At 36.5% G+C, this 20,430-nt stretch overlaps 1 protein-coding gene across 12 annotated transcripts in view; it reads left to right on the top strand.

The window, feature by feature from the left end:
- rgs3a (regulator of G protein signaling 3a) overlaps positions 1-20,430 on the top strand; it is a 220,927-nt gene that overhangs the window by 124,103 nt on the left and 76,394 nt on the right. Inside the window, exon 1 of one of the 12 annotated variants that reach the window (XM_058774673.1) lies at positions 9,128-9,645. The exons of 8 other annotated variants lie outside the window; for them this stretch is intronic. In XM_058774673.1, the coding sequence (XP_058630656.1) occupies positions 9,631-9,645 (15 nt within the window). In that variant the 5' untranslated portion in view covers positions 9,128-9,630. Of the gene's footprint in view, positions 1-9,127; positions 9,646-17,042; positions 17,124-17,346; positions 17,458-19,272; positions 19,322-20,430 lie in introns of those variants that run through there. 3 more of the 12 variants (XM_058774672.1, XM_058774671.1, XM_058774675.1) reach the window with 3 other exon arrangements.

Below are 20,430 nucleotides of genomic sequence, written 5' to 3' on the forward strand. Positions count from 1 at the left end.
ACACATTCACCTCAAAACATTAGATTCATCCGCACTGGAGCACAACCCATGCAGTGAAAATAATTCTGCAAGTAACTGCAATGGCAGGTTTCAAACAGAGATGGCAACAAAGAGGCAAAACTTACGGACTGCAGCTTTAAAGGTGCAACAGGTGATTGTCTTCAGAAACATTTTTTGTTATGCTGGTTGAAAGTCTCTTCACATCCCGATAGCAATCATTAAGTTAAGCGGTCTAAATGCATTTATCTGTATTAATATATTCTGTGGAAGGGGTAGGACCAAGAAATGTTCGTTCAATCAAAACGCTCGGTCTGAGCTTTTTAATTGTCTTTCCTACCTGCCTGTCAACGTATGTATTTGCATACCTCTGCGCACTCTGTTTGCGTAGACAGGATACGTCATCAGCGCGTTCGCGCACGCTGTGCAGACAGAGTGAGAATGGCAGACAAATCATCAACAACCCGATCTTCCTTCCTGGTATTGTAGTACTTTTACTAACTGTGCTATAAAGCCCAGCAGTTCCCAATTACAGTCCTTGGACCCCCCGCATATTTTGCATGTCTCGCTTAGTTAACACACCTGAATCAGATAACCAGCTCGTTAGAAGAAAGCTACGTGCATGAACTGTGTTCCGATTGACATGCTCCCTACACAGTGTTCATTACTCCCTACTCCCTGAGCAGGGAAAATCCGTTGAAGTTTATTTCACTTTGGAACATTCACTCACGGATTTGTGCTGCGCAGCGTCTTCACACACAGACGAATCTTACTAGAGAAGTGTGACATAATATACCTCTGTAAATAAATACAATTTAAATTCACGTCTCGCACACTTTAATGCCCTTTGTATGGAACATATATGCTCGCTTTGAACTGGAATCATGGCAGAATATCTGGGGCCGTATGCATAAAGCCTCTCAGAGAAAAATTGATTCCTTGACTTAAGAATAAGAGTGATTCATAAAGTTTCCTAAGTGTTAAGACTAGGTCTCAGCTCCTAAATTATTTAAAAGATCTGAAGAGGTCTCCTAACCTAGTTAGGAGTAACAAGATGGCAGCAAAGAGGAGGAGACAACCCTTTCCAGTGAAAATATGACATATTGGACTTATATGATAATATGGAGTTGATAAAATAATACAAGAAATACAAGATATAAGAAATTTAATAACCTCTTCCACTCAAAAAGGCAATGCTCTAACTGCAGAAATGAAAGTAGTAATTAAATTATTTTGGCCGGAAAATTGGAAAAATGCAGCAATGCACCGGTGATGACACTGTAAGCAGGGTCTTACATATTGTGGCACTAACCCCACCAAACACAACGGTGGTCAAAAGTGATGTGTGGAAGTTTTTTTTTTTTTTTTTTTATGACCCCACATTTCACTTAAACCATTAAAATACAAAGGACAAAAAAAAAAAAAAAACACTGACTCGTGTTGCCAACTGCTTTTAATTGAAAGTAGCTAAAACTGGTCACTTAATGTTGCTAGATGACTTCATAAAGGTGAGTTCACTGATCTATATTTATTTAGATTAGTGAACTGGCCTTTATGACATCATGGGAGAGTTTTGGAATGTAGATAAGGTTTGTCCAAGAAATTGATTTTGTTGCTAGGCTTTTGAAAAAAAGTCTCTAAAGGGATGAGGAAGTCACTAAATCTAGTGACAAATCACTAAATTGGCAATATTGGGACACTGACTACAACATAAGTTATTTCGCATGTGTTCATGATTTCTTTGTATGACAGCATGGCCAAAAATTATGACCGCACAATTTGGCGTTTCATTGCATTATTATCACAAATAAAACTCTAAGCAACTATACAGTATGCTTACAAAATCTTGCACATTTTTATTTATTTATTTTTTAAATTGAGGGTGAAGATGTCAAGTTTCCTAAGCCGCACATCACCTTGGCCACTACCAGGGGCGGACTGGGGCTAAAAAGTGGCCCTGGATTTTTTGGCACAGAGCGGCCCACTACATCATAAACCCACCAGCTTATTAGAGCTATTTTTAACACCACTTACTAACATACAAATATTACACAATACAGAAATATAAAGTGGGACCAATTTATTTAATTGACAGTAAAGATATACTCATTACAAATCATTTATATATATAAAAATGCTGTTCTTTAACTTTGTATTCAACAAATAATTCTGAAAAAGTGTCACAGTGTCCACAAAAATATTGAGACAAAAACAGCTTTCAGTATTGTTAATATTAAGAACCATAAAGAGCACAAATAATAATTGAAAATAATTAAGCAGCAAATCAGCATATTAGAATGATTTCTGAAGAATCATGTGACACTGAAGACTGGAGTAGGCCTAATGATACTGAAAATTCAGCTTTGGTCACAAAAAAATAAAAATAAAATAAATAAAAACCTTAAACCATTAAAACATGTAGGCTACATTAAAATATCTTATTAACTTTCCTAATCGCGGCACTTGAAAGCGAAAGTCTTCAGATTTACAATGTTCTACAGTAAGTTTGAGCTTTAGGCCTACATTTTCACAGTTTTAGACACGTGAAATTACAGAAGAAATATAACGATATACAAACATTAACTGTTATCTTATGTCTGCTGAAAATGGCTACGTTAATGTTTCCATGTAGGCTACACTGTGGCCAATAATATAAATGCCATTAAAATCTGAGAAATTCGAAAAGGCCAGTAGTAGTTTGCATCCCTGAAAATGAATGTCTGTCGTTTAACATTTTTTGAAAACAGCAGGCAAATATTGCTAAATTGTCTCATCATATTTTGCTTTTTAGCCTATATCTTATCTCAGGTTGCATTCAAATGCCGCAGCTGCGCAGCTCAGCTCAGCTTTGTGAACATTAAATCTCGCCTTCTTTCGATTTGATTGGCTAAAACGTTTTGACATTGACGAGCGCTTTTGAGCCACTGCAGCTGACTCAAGTGGGCAGCGCAGGTCATTTGTCTGGGCCGATGGACGGATATAGGCTATGTCAATTTACTATAATCCATTCCTTATATTTACGCTATAGGCCGGCCCACATTGTACAGCGGCCCACCGGGAGAACTCCCGGTACTCCAGATGGCCAGTCTGCCACTGGCCACTACTATATGGCAGTTTATTGACTTTCCAACTGACTGCCAAACCATATTGCAAAAACAAGCCACTTTTATGAGGATTGTGGGCTTTCCTGGAGTTGTTGGAGCCATTGATGGAACTTATGTTCACATCATTGCTCCAACTGTAAATGAGGAGACCAATAGAAAACAAAGCATCAATAATAATCTGTGATAATTTTGCACAATGCAAAGCATTTAAAAAAAAAAATACATTTAAGTATTAAAATATTTCAGTGTCTTAATTAAATGATTTTATTGTAGTTCCATTAAATGATTGGTGTTGTGCTGCTGTGACTTTACAGGAGCAGGCTCACTATTGGCTGATTCAGAGGTTGAGGTCAGCCATTTTGAGTTGACATCATTGTAGTCCTTAGTTCACAACACCTCACTTAGGTCACCTCAGTCAACGCTTAAGAATCAGTCTTAGACTTTACTGAAAGTTGCTTTTAGCTTCTTTAAAAAAATCTCCTACTCTTAGAAAAGTCAAAAGTCAAAGCTTAAGACTATTCTTAACAGCATTTCTGAGAAGTTTTATACATACGGGCCCAGGTGATGTCCACTTCGCAGGGCACTTATGATTTACGGTTGAATAAAACAAACATTGGTCGTGATAAGATATACCTATGAAATGTGCAGAGCAGGGAGGGCACTGTTGATGTTGATTCACAGCTCTGGTGCTAAAATTACATGCAAATACCTACAAATACTGGTGAGATGAGGCTGGCAGCACACTGGGTTTAAAACAGTGTCCAGGTAGTCTTTGTGGGAATTCCTGCAAAATGTTCAGACACATTTAGTTAAAGGTAAGGCTAGTGTTAGCAAGCTAGCATTGGAAGCAAGATCCTCAACCTCCCTGCATAATCACTCTGCAAAGCCACACCTCCTCCAAAACACATGAACATGCACAGGCAGACCAGAGACTAACCTAAATGAGAGATGGCGTTGGTGGAGGATTGAATGCAACGCTGTCAGATTACCTCATGTCTCATTCACTGGCAGTGTTGGGCAAGTTACTCTGAAAATGTAATTAAATTACTGATTACTCCTTTTAAAAGTAATCACGTTACTCTTCTGATTACTTTATTTCAAAAGTAATTAGTTAAATTACTTTTTTCTTTTTTCTACATCCATGAAATTGACATGAAATCCCAGCATAAACGCTCCAGATAATATATTTGTTATTAAAGCATCAACATTCACAGAACACTGTTATTTTTAACTAAAGCAAGCATAGGCTGCTGCATACATGGATTGTCATGGCAGAATGCCAGCAAATAGCGCTGCTTTTATAATCTCTAAAAAGATGACATTTCAGTTCATCGCAATCTCATAAAGCTCTGTTATAACACAATGAATGTAAGCATAATGAAACTTTCATTTACACAATGAGAGGATTCGTGAGCACGCACAATTAAGTACTGTACTCCTGACTGGCCATTGCATTCTAGAAATCAATATTGCTCAACGCAGCAAACACGTGTTACAGCCTAAATAGAAACTCTGCCTACGCTTGCACCTGTTGATAGTTTTTTATTTTATATTAGTTGTTGCTTTTGTGCAATAGATAAATAACAATTTATTTGTTTTAGACATTTTATGTTTAGATATTTCTATTTTATATAATGCTACACCCATTTTACAATCTAGATTATAAAACACATGAATTCTGTCGCGTTAAACGCGTTATAACGCGTTAAATTACTCTGTTACTAAAAAAGTAATCAAATTACAGTAACGTGTTATTAAGTAATGCGTTACTGCCCAACACTGTTCACTGGTGAGAAAATATTACAGTACAAAGCGCATACTATTACAATAACAGCATCTTTCATTCTCACTGGAATGCTCTGATGATGTATCATGTCTGTGCAAACAATGCGCAGAGGTATGCAAATACATATTTTGACAGGCAGGCAGGACAGCCTATGGTAATGTTCGGACCGAACATTTTGATTGGACAAACATGTTATGGTCCTATACTCCTTCCACAGATGATATAAATACATATAAATAAATTTATACCACTTAACTTAGCGATTGCTACCAGGATGTGAGGAGACTTTCAACCAGCATAACAAAGCATATTTTTTAACCAAATCTCCTACCCTGCTTTTAAACACATACACAGTTTTGCTGACCATTTCTCATTTTGTTCTTTAGGAGAGCGTAATGAGTGAATAGAAGCTAGAGACAGATGGCTGCGAAGTAAATCTGTATTTCTGTCATTAAAGAGATACTTAGGGACAGTGTGTTAATCAATGTTATATGTAAATGAAAACTTAAATTAAATCTGTTCATCATCGTGCATTTGTGTCTCTTCAGAAGACTTGGATTAAGCTGCTTGATTTATATAGATTACTTTTACTTTTGGAATGGACTTTTGATGGATGGAGAGAAATCTCTCAGGTTTCTTTAAAATATATTTAACACTAGAACCGCCACGGGGTAAATTTTACCCGTGGCTGTTTTTCAAATGTACATAACAGATTTTCAACAAAACATTCAAGTCTCCCAGTCACTGACTTTTAGTAAAATTATGTAATTTACAATCCAATGTTGTTCAAAATTATTCAAAAAACTTGAAAAAAAAAAAAAAAAATGGAGCATTTCATAAGGGTCAAATTTACCCGCTATATAACGGATGTATTTTCGCGCTGTCATTTTCTTGCCGCTTTGTACATTGTACATTTCTAGGCAACGCCTTTCACTCACTGATTTAGTGGTTATCAGTTTCGTAAATAATGTCAAAATGACTAAAAGAAGGCGATTTATGGAAGGGTAGGTATTAGAAACACTAAATGCGATGAGTGATGGAGAGTCTGATGGTAAGTTATGTGTCCTGGGTCGGCTCAGCATCTGAAGGCTCATCTGACAGTGATCCAGACATCATATTTAGATGTTTTAGCCTAAGGTTACTCATAATTGGTCAAACTTTGGTTTTATTATTTAATTTTTGTCTTGCCATATCGTTTATTGTTCGCTAACTTTTTTTGTTTTGTTGATAACCCGAAGTTTACTGGTGTTGTTCTCTTATTCAAATGTTAAATTATATAACTAAATAAATTAATAATTGGGCCTAGGTGAAGCTGTGCACTTGAATTTGTCATAGCATCATCTTATGCAGTGTGGTGAATTACTATTGCTCATTGTCTATTGGCAATTTTAGTAATTCAAATAACACGGGTTATCCTAATATAGTGATTAATGACATTGTATTGTAATATTACACCACCCAAATATTTACTACCTTCTAATTTTCGATGTCAGTGCAGGCTTTTTTTTTTTAGCTTGCCATTATAGATTAGTGTAGGCTGCATTAAAAAGTCTTGAACATAAAACAACAGGGTAAAAATATAGTTGACGACTAGACATAATAATTTCATGACTCTAGACACTTCTTTGTGAAGACAGTCACATAATACAGTGAAATAATATGTTCTTTAGCCATATAAAAACAGTTGCCATGTGTATGGGTAAAATTTACCCGCTGGTGCTTTTAGGTATACAGGAATCTCAATAAATTAGAATGTCATGAAAAAGTTCATTTTTTCTTGTAAGTTATTTCAAAAAGTGAAACTTTCATACATTTTAGATTCATTGCATGTAAAGTAAAACATTTCAAAAGTTTTTTTGTTTTAATTTTGATGATTAGAGCTTACAGCTCATGAAAGTCAAAAATCAGTATCTCAAAATATTAGAATATTTATATTTGAGTTTCAATTAATGACCATCCCTACAGTATAAATTCCAGGTATCTCTTGTTCTTTGAAACCACAATAATGGGGAAGACTGCTGACTTGGCAATGATCCAGAAGACGATCATTGACACCCTCCACAAAGAGGGTAAGTCACAGAGGGTCATTACTGAAAGGTGTGGCTGTTTACAGAGCGCTGTATCAAAGCATATTAAATACAAAGTTGACTGGAAGGAAGAATTTGGGTAGGAAAAGGTGCACAAGCAACAGGGATGAGTGCAAGCTTGAGAATACCGTCAAGCAAAGCTGATTCAAACACTTGTGAAAGCTTCACAAGGAGTGAACTGAAGCTGGAGTCAGTGCATCAAGAGTCACCACGCTCAGACATCTTCAGGAAAAGGGCTACCAAGCCACTTCTGAACCAGAGACAACGTCAGAAGCGTCTTAACTGGGCTGTGGAGAAAAAGAACTGGACTGTTGCTCAGTGGTCCAAAGTCCTCTTTTCAGATGAAAGTAAATTTTGCATTTCATTTGGAAATTAAGGTCCCAGAGTCTGGAGGAAGAGTGGAGAGGCACAGAATCCATGTTGCTTGAAGTCCAGTGTGAAGTTTCCACAGTCCGTGATGATTTGGGCTGCCATGTCATCTGCTGGTGTTGGTCCACTGTGTTTTCTGAAGTCCACAGTCAACACAGCCATCTACCAGGAAATTTTAGAGCACTTCATGCTTCCTTCTGCTGACATGCTTTATGGAGATGCTGATTTCATTTTCCAGCAGGACTTGGCACCTGCCCACACTGCCAAAGGTACCAAAAGCTGGTTCAATGACTATAGTGTTACTGTGCTTGATTGGCCAGCAAACTCGCCTGACCTGAACCCCATAGAGAATCTATGGGGTATTGTCAAGAGGAAGATGAGAGACACCAGACCCAATAATTCAGATGACCTGAAGGCTGCTATCAAAGCAACCTGGGCTTCCATACCACCTCAGCAGTGCCACAAACTGATCACCTCCATGCCACGGTGCATTGAGGCAGTAATTAAAGCAAAAGGAGCCACTACCAAATATTGAGTACATATACAGTAAATGAACATATTTTCCAGAAGACCATCAATTCACTAAAAATGTTTTTTTTTTTTTTATTCATTTATTATGAATAATTCTAATTTGTTGAGATTGGGTTTTTGTTAAATGTGAGCCAAAATCATCACAATTAAAAGAACCAAAGACTTAAACTACTTCAGTCTGTGTGCATTGAATTTATTTAATACACGAGTTTTACAATTTGAGTTGAATTACTGAAAAAAATTAACTTTTCCACAACATTCTAATTTATTGAGATGCACCTGTACAGCGACCTCTGGCGGTTCTAGCGTTAATATTGATATTATTTTATGTATTTTGAAGATTATTGAACGTATGGGTACATGATAACAGAATTTTCATTTTTGGGTGAACTATGTCTTTAAGATGTATCTTGATGTCTGCCTTATAAATATGAATTATCTCTCAGTCTTTACAAATGGCCACACATACTGCACATCGAGTTTTATCATATTTAATTTCACTTCATCAATTCTCTTGTCAAGCTTTGAACAGGAATACTCAGCTTTTGATGGATCTTGTTTGGTTGTCTTTAAAGAGAGAACAGCCTTTAACTAGGCTATTCATTACTTTAATGTTATGTCAGTCCTGCATGGCAGATATGTTTTATGGTAATTAAATGGGTCCTGAGACAGATCTCATTTATTGCCTTCTGATGAACTGATTTTAGTAAAGGGTCTATGACACTTTAATGACATTGATGTGCAACTGTGATTTAATGTGTATATATATATATCACACAGGCTAATGCAATTTAATTCCTGTACTGCAATTTAGACAATATGAACTCACTTTATTAAAAATAGACGTTGTGCATCATCCATTGGAATTGCAATTGCTATTTCAGGCTGGTTTCAACTCTGTGTATGTGATGAATGTGACATCTCTGATTTAACCGATTCTTGGAGAGCTGAAGGACTGAAGGTTTCACATGACCTTGACTAAGAGTCTTTGTACTTGGACATATCGTGTATCTATAGATCATGTGGCTTTATCTGTGGCCATTATTGCTGAAACGAAATGATTATAGCAGATACAGTACATTGAGGTTTCACTGCAATGCATTATGAGAACACAATGCACAACCCTCCTCAGTAATGATCTCACAAAAATCAAGCATCTTGCAGTTTTTCTGCACCAGGGCTGACGAAATTTGCACAAATGGCTGAGCGGGGATTGTGTGTTTGTGTGTGTGAGATAGAGATCCCCTGATCTGCTGGCGTATGTATGACATGTGCCTGTTTCTTTTGCGAGCCTTTGATTCATGGCTCGGCCGCTTCTAAAAATAACAGCAAGCAGAGCGGGACAGCAGTCTGTCTCTGGAGAGAGAGAACGAGAGAGAACGAAAGAGAGAGACAGGACATGGGCAGTCCTCCTCTCTTTTCTTTCTCCCTCTCTCGCTCTCTCACTCTCTCTCTCTCCCTCTCTACAGTCATTTTATTCAGCAGCACAGTCGCGCCTCAGAGCAGTTGCTAACACACACACACACACACACACACCGAGTCTGCAGCAAATGTTGTGGAACTCGCAATGAAACCGTGGACAGAGTGAGACAAATCCACACAGAGAGAGCAAAAGAACAGGTAGACTGAAATAGAACAAAACAGACGCAAAAAAGGGAACTTACAGTACATTTCTAGGCAGAAGTACAGAAGGAGACGTCTACTGGACAGGATTCAGGATCAGCACATGTGAAAGAGACGCGTTCACAGCGGCCAGATGCCTGTATTCAAGGTACACCTGCTTTAATGGGACCAGAACTGAGCTTTTACACCTAATTTGACACAGTTTGTGCGTGCACGCGTATGTGTGTGTGTCCAGAAAACAGGAATAGATGTTTCTGAAGCTGCACGGCTTACCATGCTGTTTTATCAGGTTTATTGTGTAGCTGACATTTATGTTGCAGTTTCATTTAATATCACAGCAGATTTCATTAAGATTACATTTATATTTTCCAATAAATATTTATATTATTTTAAGTTGTTTTTATTTTATTTTTTCAGATATTGTTTTGGATTTATTTCCTTTTTTAGGAAGCAATATTTTCTGAATTTTATGATGAGTAATGAACATATACGAAATGTTTAACATGCTCATATTTTATGTCTATTTGAGTGCGTGTACGTTCGTTTTATTGGTTCTAAATGGTGCTTGCTGAGATAAGCAAGTGGTAAATTGTTAAATAAAGTTTCTTGCCCTTGTTTTCACATAGAGCAAAACATACACAGAGAGAGGTGACTTGTGTGATGATAGATTGCTTTATGAGATTTATGTGACTGACATTTCCCACAATGCTTGCGGAGGTGAGGTTAACCGTAACAGTACGAGACAGACGTGAATGTCAGTCTGCAGAGGAAATGTCCTTTCAGAAAGTTTATAATGTGCACACACTTGAAGAGATTTCTCAACTTGTTGTTCTTGAACACTTCCTCATGTAGTTATTGTGGTATTTGAGAGGTTTTGTTAAAAAAAGAAGAAGAAAAAAAAGCTGAAATTAAAATATCTGAAAAACTATATTACAGTTCAATAGTTAAAATAGTTTACTCACAAAATTTGTCATCATTTATGCACCTTCATGCCAACCCAAAGCTGTTTTGATACTCTGTGAAACACAAAAGGAGAAATTAGTGTTCATACAAAGACAGGACAATTTGACTGGTGTGCTATATTTGAAGCCATTCGGTAGCTTTTGTGTGAGTAATACACCCATATATAAGTTCCTGAAAGACTTCCGTCATTGTTTGCGTACATTCAAATATGCCGTGTCAAGACGTGTCATGCCAGGTTTCATGTCAGTGATAAGACATACTCAATCAATGTCAGTGATGCCAAATATGGCATGATGTGTACATTTCAATAGGATACACTGAGACACATTGACAACTGAGCTGTAAGAGCTGCTTGTTTAATGTTGGGGTATTTCATAAAGACACCAATAAATAAAATAAAATAAAATAAAATAAATCCATCCTAATAATAATAAAATAAAAAAGGAAAAATGCCAAGTATTTTGGCACAGGAAAACCTTACTAACATTAGACCTAATAGGAAGAAAAAAAGAAATAAACAAACACATACATAAATACATAAACACAAATGCACCAATGCCTTAGACAAAAGGGTTGTGCACCATCCAGAACTAAATTGAAACTCTTAAATTAAAACTACATTTCTGAAATTTGAATTAATTCTTGAATGAATATATAGTATATACAGTATAGTATATATATATATATATATATATAGTATGTATATATATATTAGGGGTGGAACGGTATACAGATGTCATGGTTCGGTATGTACCTTGGTTCGGGGGGTCACGGTTTGATACAATTTTGGTACAACAGGAAAAAAGAACAACAAATCTACTATGCTTCGTTTTTTATTTTTTATTTTGAACAGACAGTAGTACAAATTAAAAAAAATTCCACCAAGAAGTGAAAATATTAAATATTATATTACATTATAATGTTTTTATATATATACAGTGGTGTGAAAAAGTGTTGGCCCCCTTCCTGATTTTTTAATTTTTTGCTTATTTGTCACACTTAAAAGATTCAGATCATCAAACAAATTTTAATATTACACAAAGATAATGCAAGTAAATACAAAATGAAGTTTTAAATGATTATTTAATTTATTAAGGGAAAAAAGCTGTCCAAACCTACATGGCCCTACATGAAAAATTAATTGTCCCCTCCTATTAAATCATGAAAAAACTGTGATTAACCACATTATTTTAGAAAGCCGAGTTAAATTTCACTAACCAAACCCAGGCCTGATTACTGCCAGACCTGTTGAATCAAGAAATCACTTAAATAGAACCTGTCTGACAAAGTGAAGCATGTTTAAAGAGCAACACATCATTCCACGATCTTAAGAAATTCATAAACAGATGAGAAACAAAATAGTTTACATGTATCAGTCTGGAAAGGGTTATAAAGCCATTTCTAAGGCTTTGGGACTCCAGCAAACCATGGTCAGAGCTATTATCCACAAATGGAGAAAACTTGGAACAGTGGTGAACCTTCCCAAGAGTGGCCGGCCTACCAAAATTACTCCAAGAGCACAAAGACGACTCATCCAGGAGGTCATAAAAGAACCCAGAACAACATCTAAAGAACTGCAGGCCTCACTTGCCTCAATTAAGGTCAGTGTTCATGATTCAACAATAACAAAGAGACCGGGCAAAAACAGCATCCATGGGAGAGTTCCAAGGCAAAAGCCATTGCTGACCAAAAAGAACACAAAGGCTCGTCTCTCATTTGCCAAAAAATATCTTGATTATCCCCAAGAATTTTGGGCAAATATTCTGTGGACTGATGCGACAAAAGTTGAACTTTTTGGAAGGTGTGTGTCCCATTACATCTGGCGTAAAACCAACACAGCATTTCATAAAAAGAACATCATACCAGCAGTCAAACATGGTGGTGTTAATGTGATGGCCTGAGGCTGCTTTGCAGCTTCAGAACCTGGATGACTTGCCATAATTGATGGAACCATGAATTCTGCACTCTATCAGAAAATCCTGAAGGAGAATGTCCGGCCATCTGTTTGTGACCTCAAGCTGAAGGGAACATGAGTTCTGCAGCAGGACAATGATCCAAAACACACCAGCAAGTCCACCTCTGAATGGCTGAAGAAAAACAAAATGAAGACTTTGGAGTGGCCTAGTCAAAGTCCTGACCTGAATCCTATTGAGATGCTGAGAATCCTATTGACCCTCCAATGTGGCTGAATTACAACAATTCTGCAAAGAAGAGTGGGCCAACATTCCTCCACAGCGCTGTAACAGACTCATTGCAAGTCACAAACGCTTGATTGCAGTTGTTGCTGCTAAGGGTGGCCCAACCAGTTATTAGGTTTAGGGGGCAAGCACTTTTTCACACAGGACCATGTGGGTTTGGATTTTGTTTTCCCTTCATAATAAAAAACTTCATTTAAAAACTGCATGTTGTGTTTACTTGTGTTATCTTTGATTAATATTTAAATTTGTTTGATGATCTGAAACATTAAAGTGTGACAAACATGCAAAAAATAAAAATCAGGAAGGCGCCAACACTTTTCACACCACTGTGTGTATATATATACACAGTGTGTATATATATACACAGTGGTGTGAAAAAGTGTTGGCGCCTTCCTGATTTTTATGATATGTATATATAGGATATATATATGGGGGGTCATTCAAATTATTTTTTACTTTGTTTATTGAGTTTTTCTTTTTCACCCAAGGAACATAAAGATGCTGATAAACACAGGGTACAAGACTCTGGCCTTCTTTGTCTTCTTTGAAGCTCCTATGAAATAACGAGAGAAAATACTGTCAAGTTCAACAGTATGATGAATAAATATTAATGGTAACACTTTACAATAAGATGTCATTTGTTAACATTAGTCAATGTATTAACTAATATAAACGAACAATGAACAATACATTTATTACACAATTTATTAATCTTTGTTAATGTTAATTAATAAAAATACACAGTGCATTAATGTTTACAAACACAACTTGTGATTTTAATAATGCATTAGTAAATGCTGAAATTAACATGAACTAAGATTAATAAATGCTGCAGAAGTATTGTTCATTCTTATTTCATGTTAACTAATGTAATTAACTAATGTTAACTAATGAACCTTATTGGAAAGTGTTGCCATATTAACATCTAAACTGATACTTTAACCTGTTAATGTCAGTCCTCTGTCGTGTGTGTCATGTGTTCCCACCTCTTGTTTCCTTATTTGGTCATGTTCCTGTCCTTGTTAAGTGTGATTATTAGTTAAGTCTTGTTTAGTTAGTTTTCGTCTGGTCTACTCGTTATTCCTGTCTGTGTCAACCTTGCCTTGCCTTGTCTTGCCCTGATGTCCTCATTAAAGACTATTATTTTGAAGTTTATCCTCGTCTCGTGTTCCTCGTTCCTCCCTGCTGTGTGCACTGTGACAGTTAACTTGTATTCCCGTATTTTAAGCTCTTTAACGTATAGTTGCGCCAGCGCCACTGAAGTCATGCAGTAAGAGCGCTGCTAATTCAGTTTTAATGTGCATCTAGAACGGCTGCAGATGAGGCATGGCACTTCGACCAACTTACCATTTTACAGAGTTTAATATAGCAATGTGGTCGCTCAGTTTTTCAAGATCAGTTTTAATCATGTAACTGTTAATAATAGATTTGGAAAAAAGAAATGAAGTGTTACTACGCACAGGCCGTATTGATTGCAAATACAAAAATAAGATGAGTAAAGAAAACGATAATTCTAATTAAAAAAAATTTTTTGGGCTACTTTTATAATGTACTGCGGCCGCCCAAAGTGTATATAGACAAATAAAAATTAAAATAGATCCTTTTGCTAATGTGTATTATACTTGAAATGTATACCTGGCAACTTAAGAATGGAGAGGCGGTTGTAAAATCACAAACAACGCGAGTTTCAGCCAGAGCATACATGTTAAGGCTTTTACACAGCAGAAATAAACATGACAACAGCCACTATAGATTATATAAGATAATAAACACACGATTACGATAGATATGGTTTGTATGCGATTTTCTTGAGATGAATATGTACATCTGAAATGCTAATTTTTGCAGCAATATAAAAGGCTATAAATATATTTTAACATATTTTAACAACAGTAAACGACCAAATTCCACATGTGATCGCAAAAGGAAGTTATTACAAACACTCGATGGTGGTTTGAAGTGAGTTCTTAGTAAAAGTGTACTATTAATCTCATAAATTGTCTTACGAAGCATGATCAGCTGCAGAACAGGTCCAATTCTTCTTCATAATGCATTTTGTCATAATACTTCATGTAAGGTCACAAGAAATGTTTTGTTGTGTTTATTTAGAAATACTTTTCATAATAGTTGGGTAAATGTATACTGGGATTGAAGCGATGTGGCTTGGTAAACGTTTTATTGCCAGTATAAAGGCTGATTAAAAACAAAAGAATAATGATAAAAGAATAATAAGGATTATGTCTCATACCTGCCTGAAGTGTGAAAGGCTCTGTTTCCTTAAACTAGTTTGTCATGCATTTCTTTTTCAACACATTTACAGGTAAATCCTAGTATTTTAAATTTGCGATTAATCATGATTAATCACAGTCCATGACGCGATTACATTTTTTAATCGATTGACAGCACTAATATTTAAATATATATATATATATATATATATATATATATATATTCTTATAATAACCTCGGTGTAGCTCCGTGCGCTGCGTCTTCCTGTTTGACAGGTGTCAGGGATAAGGCTCAATACTGCCACCTGGAGGTCAACCAGGTACTGGCGCTGGACTATTTACATTTGGTGTTATCATAAGAGTCCTGTTAATTTCAAATATTGCAGTTATCGCCAATGCCTGTATATCGTCACACACTAAATTTACACGATATCGATAATTGTTGCTTTGAATATCACAGTTATCATCAATACCAGTATATCGCGACACCCCTAATATATAATATTATATATATATATATATATAATCTGCAGTGCATACATACATACAAGGAATAAATTCTTGAAATAAATTTGATTTAGTTTACAGATAAACAAGGGGGAAAAAAAACAGTGCAACACATAACGTAGCCTGTATTTGCTGAGTTTCAGTTCATTTTTGTGACGCTTAATTTGTTCACAGAAAGGAAAGGCAAAACTCAAATGGCAATAAGCAACATCCTATTTGTTTTCTTCATTTTACAAAAGCACAATGTTTTATTTTCATTGTGAGTGTACACAAATAAAAGTAGACCTTTGTACAGTGATGCATTATTAATAAGACAATAAGTGTTTAAAGTTGATTCTGCTGGTATAAAATATAAAAATAGGTTATGTTTATATATTAAATTATAATATAAATTATATGAATATAAATACAGACATGTAAATACATGTAAATATTTTCGAAATATATACTGTATGTATGTGCATTTATGTATACATAATAAATATACACAGAACACACACATATATTATGCAAACAAAAACTTTTATTTTGTATGCGATTAATCATTTGACAGCATATACATACATACATATATATATTTATTTATTTTTCTGTATGAATTATTGTCATACCCAAAACATGACCAAAGCATAATTGTCATGACCCATATTGTTATTTCTAAAAACAGTGCATGGTAATCAGTTTTAAATGTCACATATAGAACATTGCACTTAATTTGGAATTAATTTGTACTTAAACAGATTTCATTTTAATTTCTTACATTTAATTTCATTTATTTACCATGGATCAAAGAACGTTTAATTTCAAAGAATGTGCTTATGTTACAGCTCTCATGATGAAAGATGAAAGATTCCACTAATAAGTCCATTTGAATGGAGGAATCGAACATGTGCATCCGCATGTGTGCCCCCTGTGCTTATGATCAGTCGGAAATCTAAAAACAAATGTCTGGGCTCAACAACAATAAAAAAATTATAATTTAAACAACAATTTGCATTGTATTTTAGAGTTATGACAGTTTATAATGAAATTATGTTTACCCAACAAACTACACTGAGTTACAGAAACTCAATTTGAAGCAAATACAATTGAAGCCAATTACAAACAAATAAACAATATATAAATAAATCAAATAAATAAATAAATAGTTAGTTAGTTAGTTAGTTACTGTGCGTTTTTCTCTACAAACAATGAAGCCATGAGTTTAGTTACTTCAAAAACCTCCTCGTTGCTGAGAAATACAATGTAGCAATGCATTGTTGAAGCTATTTTATTAACAAAAGTCCTGGGGCAGCATTGACAGCAAGTTTCTGTGCTCCTTAATGTTTCTGTGTGTGCGCAGCGTGATCTGCGATCTCTGTGTGCGAGCGATGTGTGTGTTTGTGTGCGCATTAATACACAATGGTGATTAAACTGACTTGGAACTACCTGTGCATTACATAGTTTTAATGCATACCTGCCAGCCAGTCAGAATCAATAATTCAGACTGACACTGGTCTAATTGACTCAAATGCTTTACTTTCTAGTTGTAGAATTTAGTTGCATTTAAATAAGTTTGCCATTTACCATTCTAGATGATCTGTTTTCGGGCCATTTTGAGCAGCACAAACAGAGCAGATAGGACTCTCTCTCTCTGTGTGTGTGTGTGTGTGTAGTGGACGTTAATGATTGTGGATTCAGTCGGACATGGAAGTCCAACCAAGTGGCATGATGTCTTGAGTGAGGCTGGGGTGAGTGATCAGCGCTTAATGGTGTGTTTGTGAAAAACTCTCTCTCTCTCTCTCTCTCTCTCACACACACACACACACACACACACACACACACACACACACACACACACACACACAGGCTCTCTCTCTTTCCTTCCACTCATGATATGTTTATGTGAAGAGGGTGTTGCCCATCCGACCACTAGATTTCACTCTGTCTCTCAATCCTTTTCTCTCTTTCACTTCTTGTGATATCGCAGAAGAAACTGGAATCTGCATGCACACACACACACACGCACATACACACGGATGCACATCAGGGTTTGATTCTCGTGGCTGTTTGTCCGTTCTGACGGTGAGTGTGTGTCCATGGTGTGGTTTACTTCTGTCTGTTTACAAGTGTTTCCGCGTATATGCTTGTGTGCTGCTTGTATATGTTTTTGCTGCTGTTGTGTTGAAGCTTACAGGATGTCAAAGTGTGTGGGGAACATTTTCGGTCAGAGGTTGCTCTTTTATATCACTGGAGGCATCGACTTAGTCTCAACTAACAACTGAAACTAAAGAGACACTATATAGAGCTATAAAATAAAAGGTAGTGTTGAAAGAATGAGCATTGAATGAGAAATGTTTGACTTCATATTGACATCTCTGACTACAGTGATACTTTGGTACTCTTGGCAAATCTGAGCAGGATTTGAGACATTAAAAACTTCAGAAGAGGCATTATTGAGAATATGGTGGGGGGGTGGGCGGTGGGGGTGATGGGTTGGGTCAAGAGAAACATCTGAGACATCAAAAGACTTAAGCACAAGCCTCTTTTTAATGTCATTGCTATCTAAAAGCAACAACTGACACAATAAAGTTGGCAAAATTTTCTCATCTCTGACGTGCCCACTGAATAATGGACCATCAGGTTTTACACAGGTTTTGTGGTGTCCATGCAAGCTTGAGTATTGCTATCATTAAAGGAAAAGGAAGTCATACTAAATCAATACATTCTCACTCCCAAGTCGTCACATATTGACGCTTGTTCAGGACCATTTTGCATCACTTTTGGCACTTTTCCACTGCATGGTACGGCACGGTACGGTTTGGTACTGTTCTACTGTCTTTTGTATTGGTGTAAAGCACTCTGGTCAACTGCTGTTGTGTTTAGTTGTGCAATAGAAATAAAATTGACATTGACATTGGTACGGTTCACTTTTGGGGGGGTTTTCCACTGGGTACAGTACCTGGTACCTAGTACTTTTTTTAGTAACACCTCGGCCAAGTTTCCAAGCGAACCGTACCGTTACCAAAACGTGACGTGTAAACTGATCACTGATTGGCCAGAGAAAATCGTCACTGCTGCATCATTGAACTTGCGGCACGAGACACAACAGACCCGCTAGATTTAGATCAGCACAGCCAGCGAAGGATCGAACGCAACTGTTTTGAATGAGCGCACCTTTCTTTTAACAACCATAAAATGTTTCGTTGTCTGAGGAATGAAGACCTTTTTCAGGAGTCATGGCAGTACAGGCGGTGCAACTGTAACGACACGTGAATAATCCCGCCCACTCTAAAGCGGTACTAAACTGCACTGGAAACGCAAACCGAGCTGAACCAAGCCGTGCCGTTCTGAGCTGTGCCGAGCTGAGTCGTACGACGCAGTGGAAAAGCGCCATTTTTGACGCACAGGGTACTCATTTAGACGTGAATAGACACGATCGTTGTCTCCGTCTGCTGTAAAGCCAAAGCCACTAGAAGGCAAGCCTGCAACCATTACCTGAAAAAGCGTAACCGCTAATGCTAACGCATCCGGTCTGGCAGTATGTGGGAAAGGAGACCAGAGGCCGTTTTTTTTTTTTAATGGATGTCAATGGAGGAGAGGCTTCAATACACTGAATAAACAGCTTTTTAGAGGAAACAGCTCATCATTTAATGAATCAACAGCCTATTTGCTAATCTACAACATGGTTTACACTAAACTATACTTTTGGATTGAACTATTTTTAGAGTTTAAACTGGAAAAAATGGCGTTTTATAAGAGAAGTCACAGACTTTTTGCGACAGGTGGGATTCAGCTTACGGCACTTCCCATTCATTCCTATGGTATCTGTAAACGGACAATGAGTGTCGCACAACTCTCTGACTGAAATTCAATGACGTCAAGGCTGTAATGTGATTGGTTATCAAGGCACACGTGATCCAAGTTGACCGTTACGCTTTCTCCAATAGTAAGTAATACAGACCCTCTCATCTCCCTATAGTAAGAAAATCTCTGGTAAAGCTCATCCTGTTTGCTGCAACTTGTGCGCATGCGCAAATTTAAAAAATTTGCACAGAAGAAGCCTTACATCAGCCTTGGTTGTGAAATGTCATTGGCTCTTGCTTGTCTCGTGACCAATTGCGTCATGCTACGGGAGTATCTTTTTGAATGAGATGTGAGCGCGTTAACGGAGCGGGATCATTTTCAGCAATTAAAACCTTATGTTTTACTCTTTTCCTCGCATAAAGATATCGTATGGCTTCAGAACACTTGGAATGCAACATAACTTTTTTGTTTATGATCCGTTTTTGCAATAAATACCTGTTACTGTAATTTTATTTGCCTTCTACGTGTTTTATATTATTCAGAAGCAGAGGTGTAAAGTACTTGAGTAAATGTAACTAATTACTGTACTTAAGTATCTTTTCAGATACTTTGTAGTTTTACTGAGTATCAAAGACATTAGCAACTTTTACTCTCTACTTCACTACATTTTTGAATGAGTATCTGTACTCTTTACTCGACTACATTTGAAATGAGTCAACAAGTTTACTTTACGTGAGTGTGAGTTCCTTAGCCAGTAGTTGTGAATCACATGTGTTTTATATATGAGATGAGGACATGACTGTAGCTGGCAATGAGGCAGAAACCAGCACATCCAATGCAAGAAGACTTTGACTTTTTAATTTTAATTAACATTATTTTATTTATCCGTTATACTGAAGAGACCTTTTTGAAGGATATTGTTTTTTGTTTGTTTTGTTTTTGCAATTTTGAGGTGTTCAGTTTTATTTTGGTTTTAGAAAATAAGCATGATTGCTCTCCTCACAAATCAGCTCTTTCTTGTTTTTGTTGCGTTTTCTTTCTTGTCTTGGACTTTTGTCACTTCCTGTCTCCCGTGGTGTTTGTAGTCAGTTTGTATCTTATCTTGTTCAGCTTATTAGCCTCCTGTATATATACAGCCCTAGTGTTTCTTTAGTTCTTTGTGAGTTGTTGAATGTAATGGTTGTTTGCCCATCATTCTGTTCTTTGTTCCCTGTGGTTTTTGGCTTATTGTTTGTTCTAGCTTTTCCATGA

The sequence above is a fragment of the Onychostoma macrolepis genome, chromosome 05 (assembly GCF_012432095.1).
Source record: "Onychostoma macrolepis isolate SWU-2019 chromosome 05, ASM1243209v1, whole genome shotgun sequence".
Taxonomy (NCBI): Eukaryota; Metazoa; Chordata; class Actinopteri; order Cypriniformes; family Cyprinidae; genus Onychostoma; species Onychostoma macrolepis.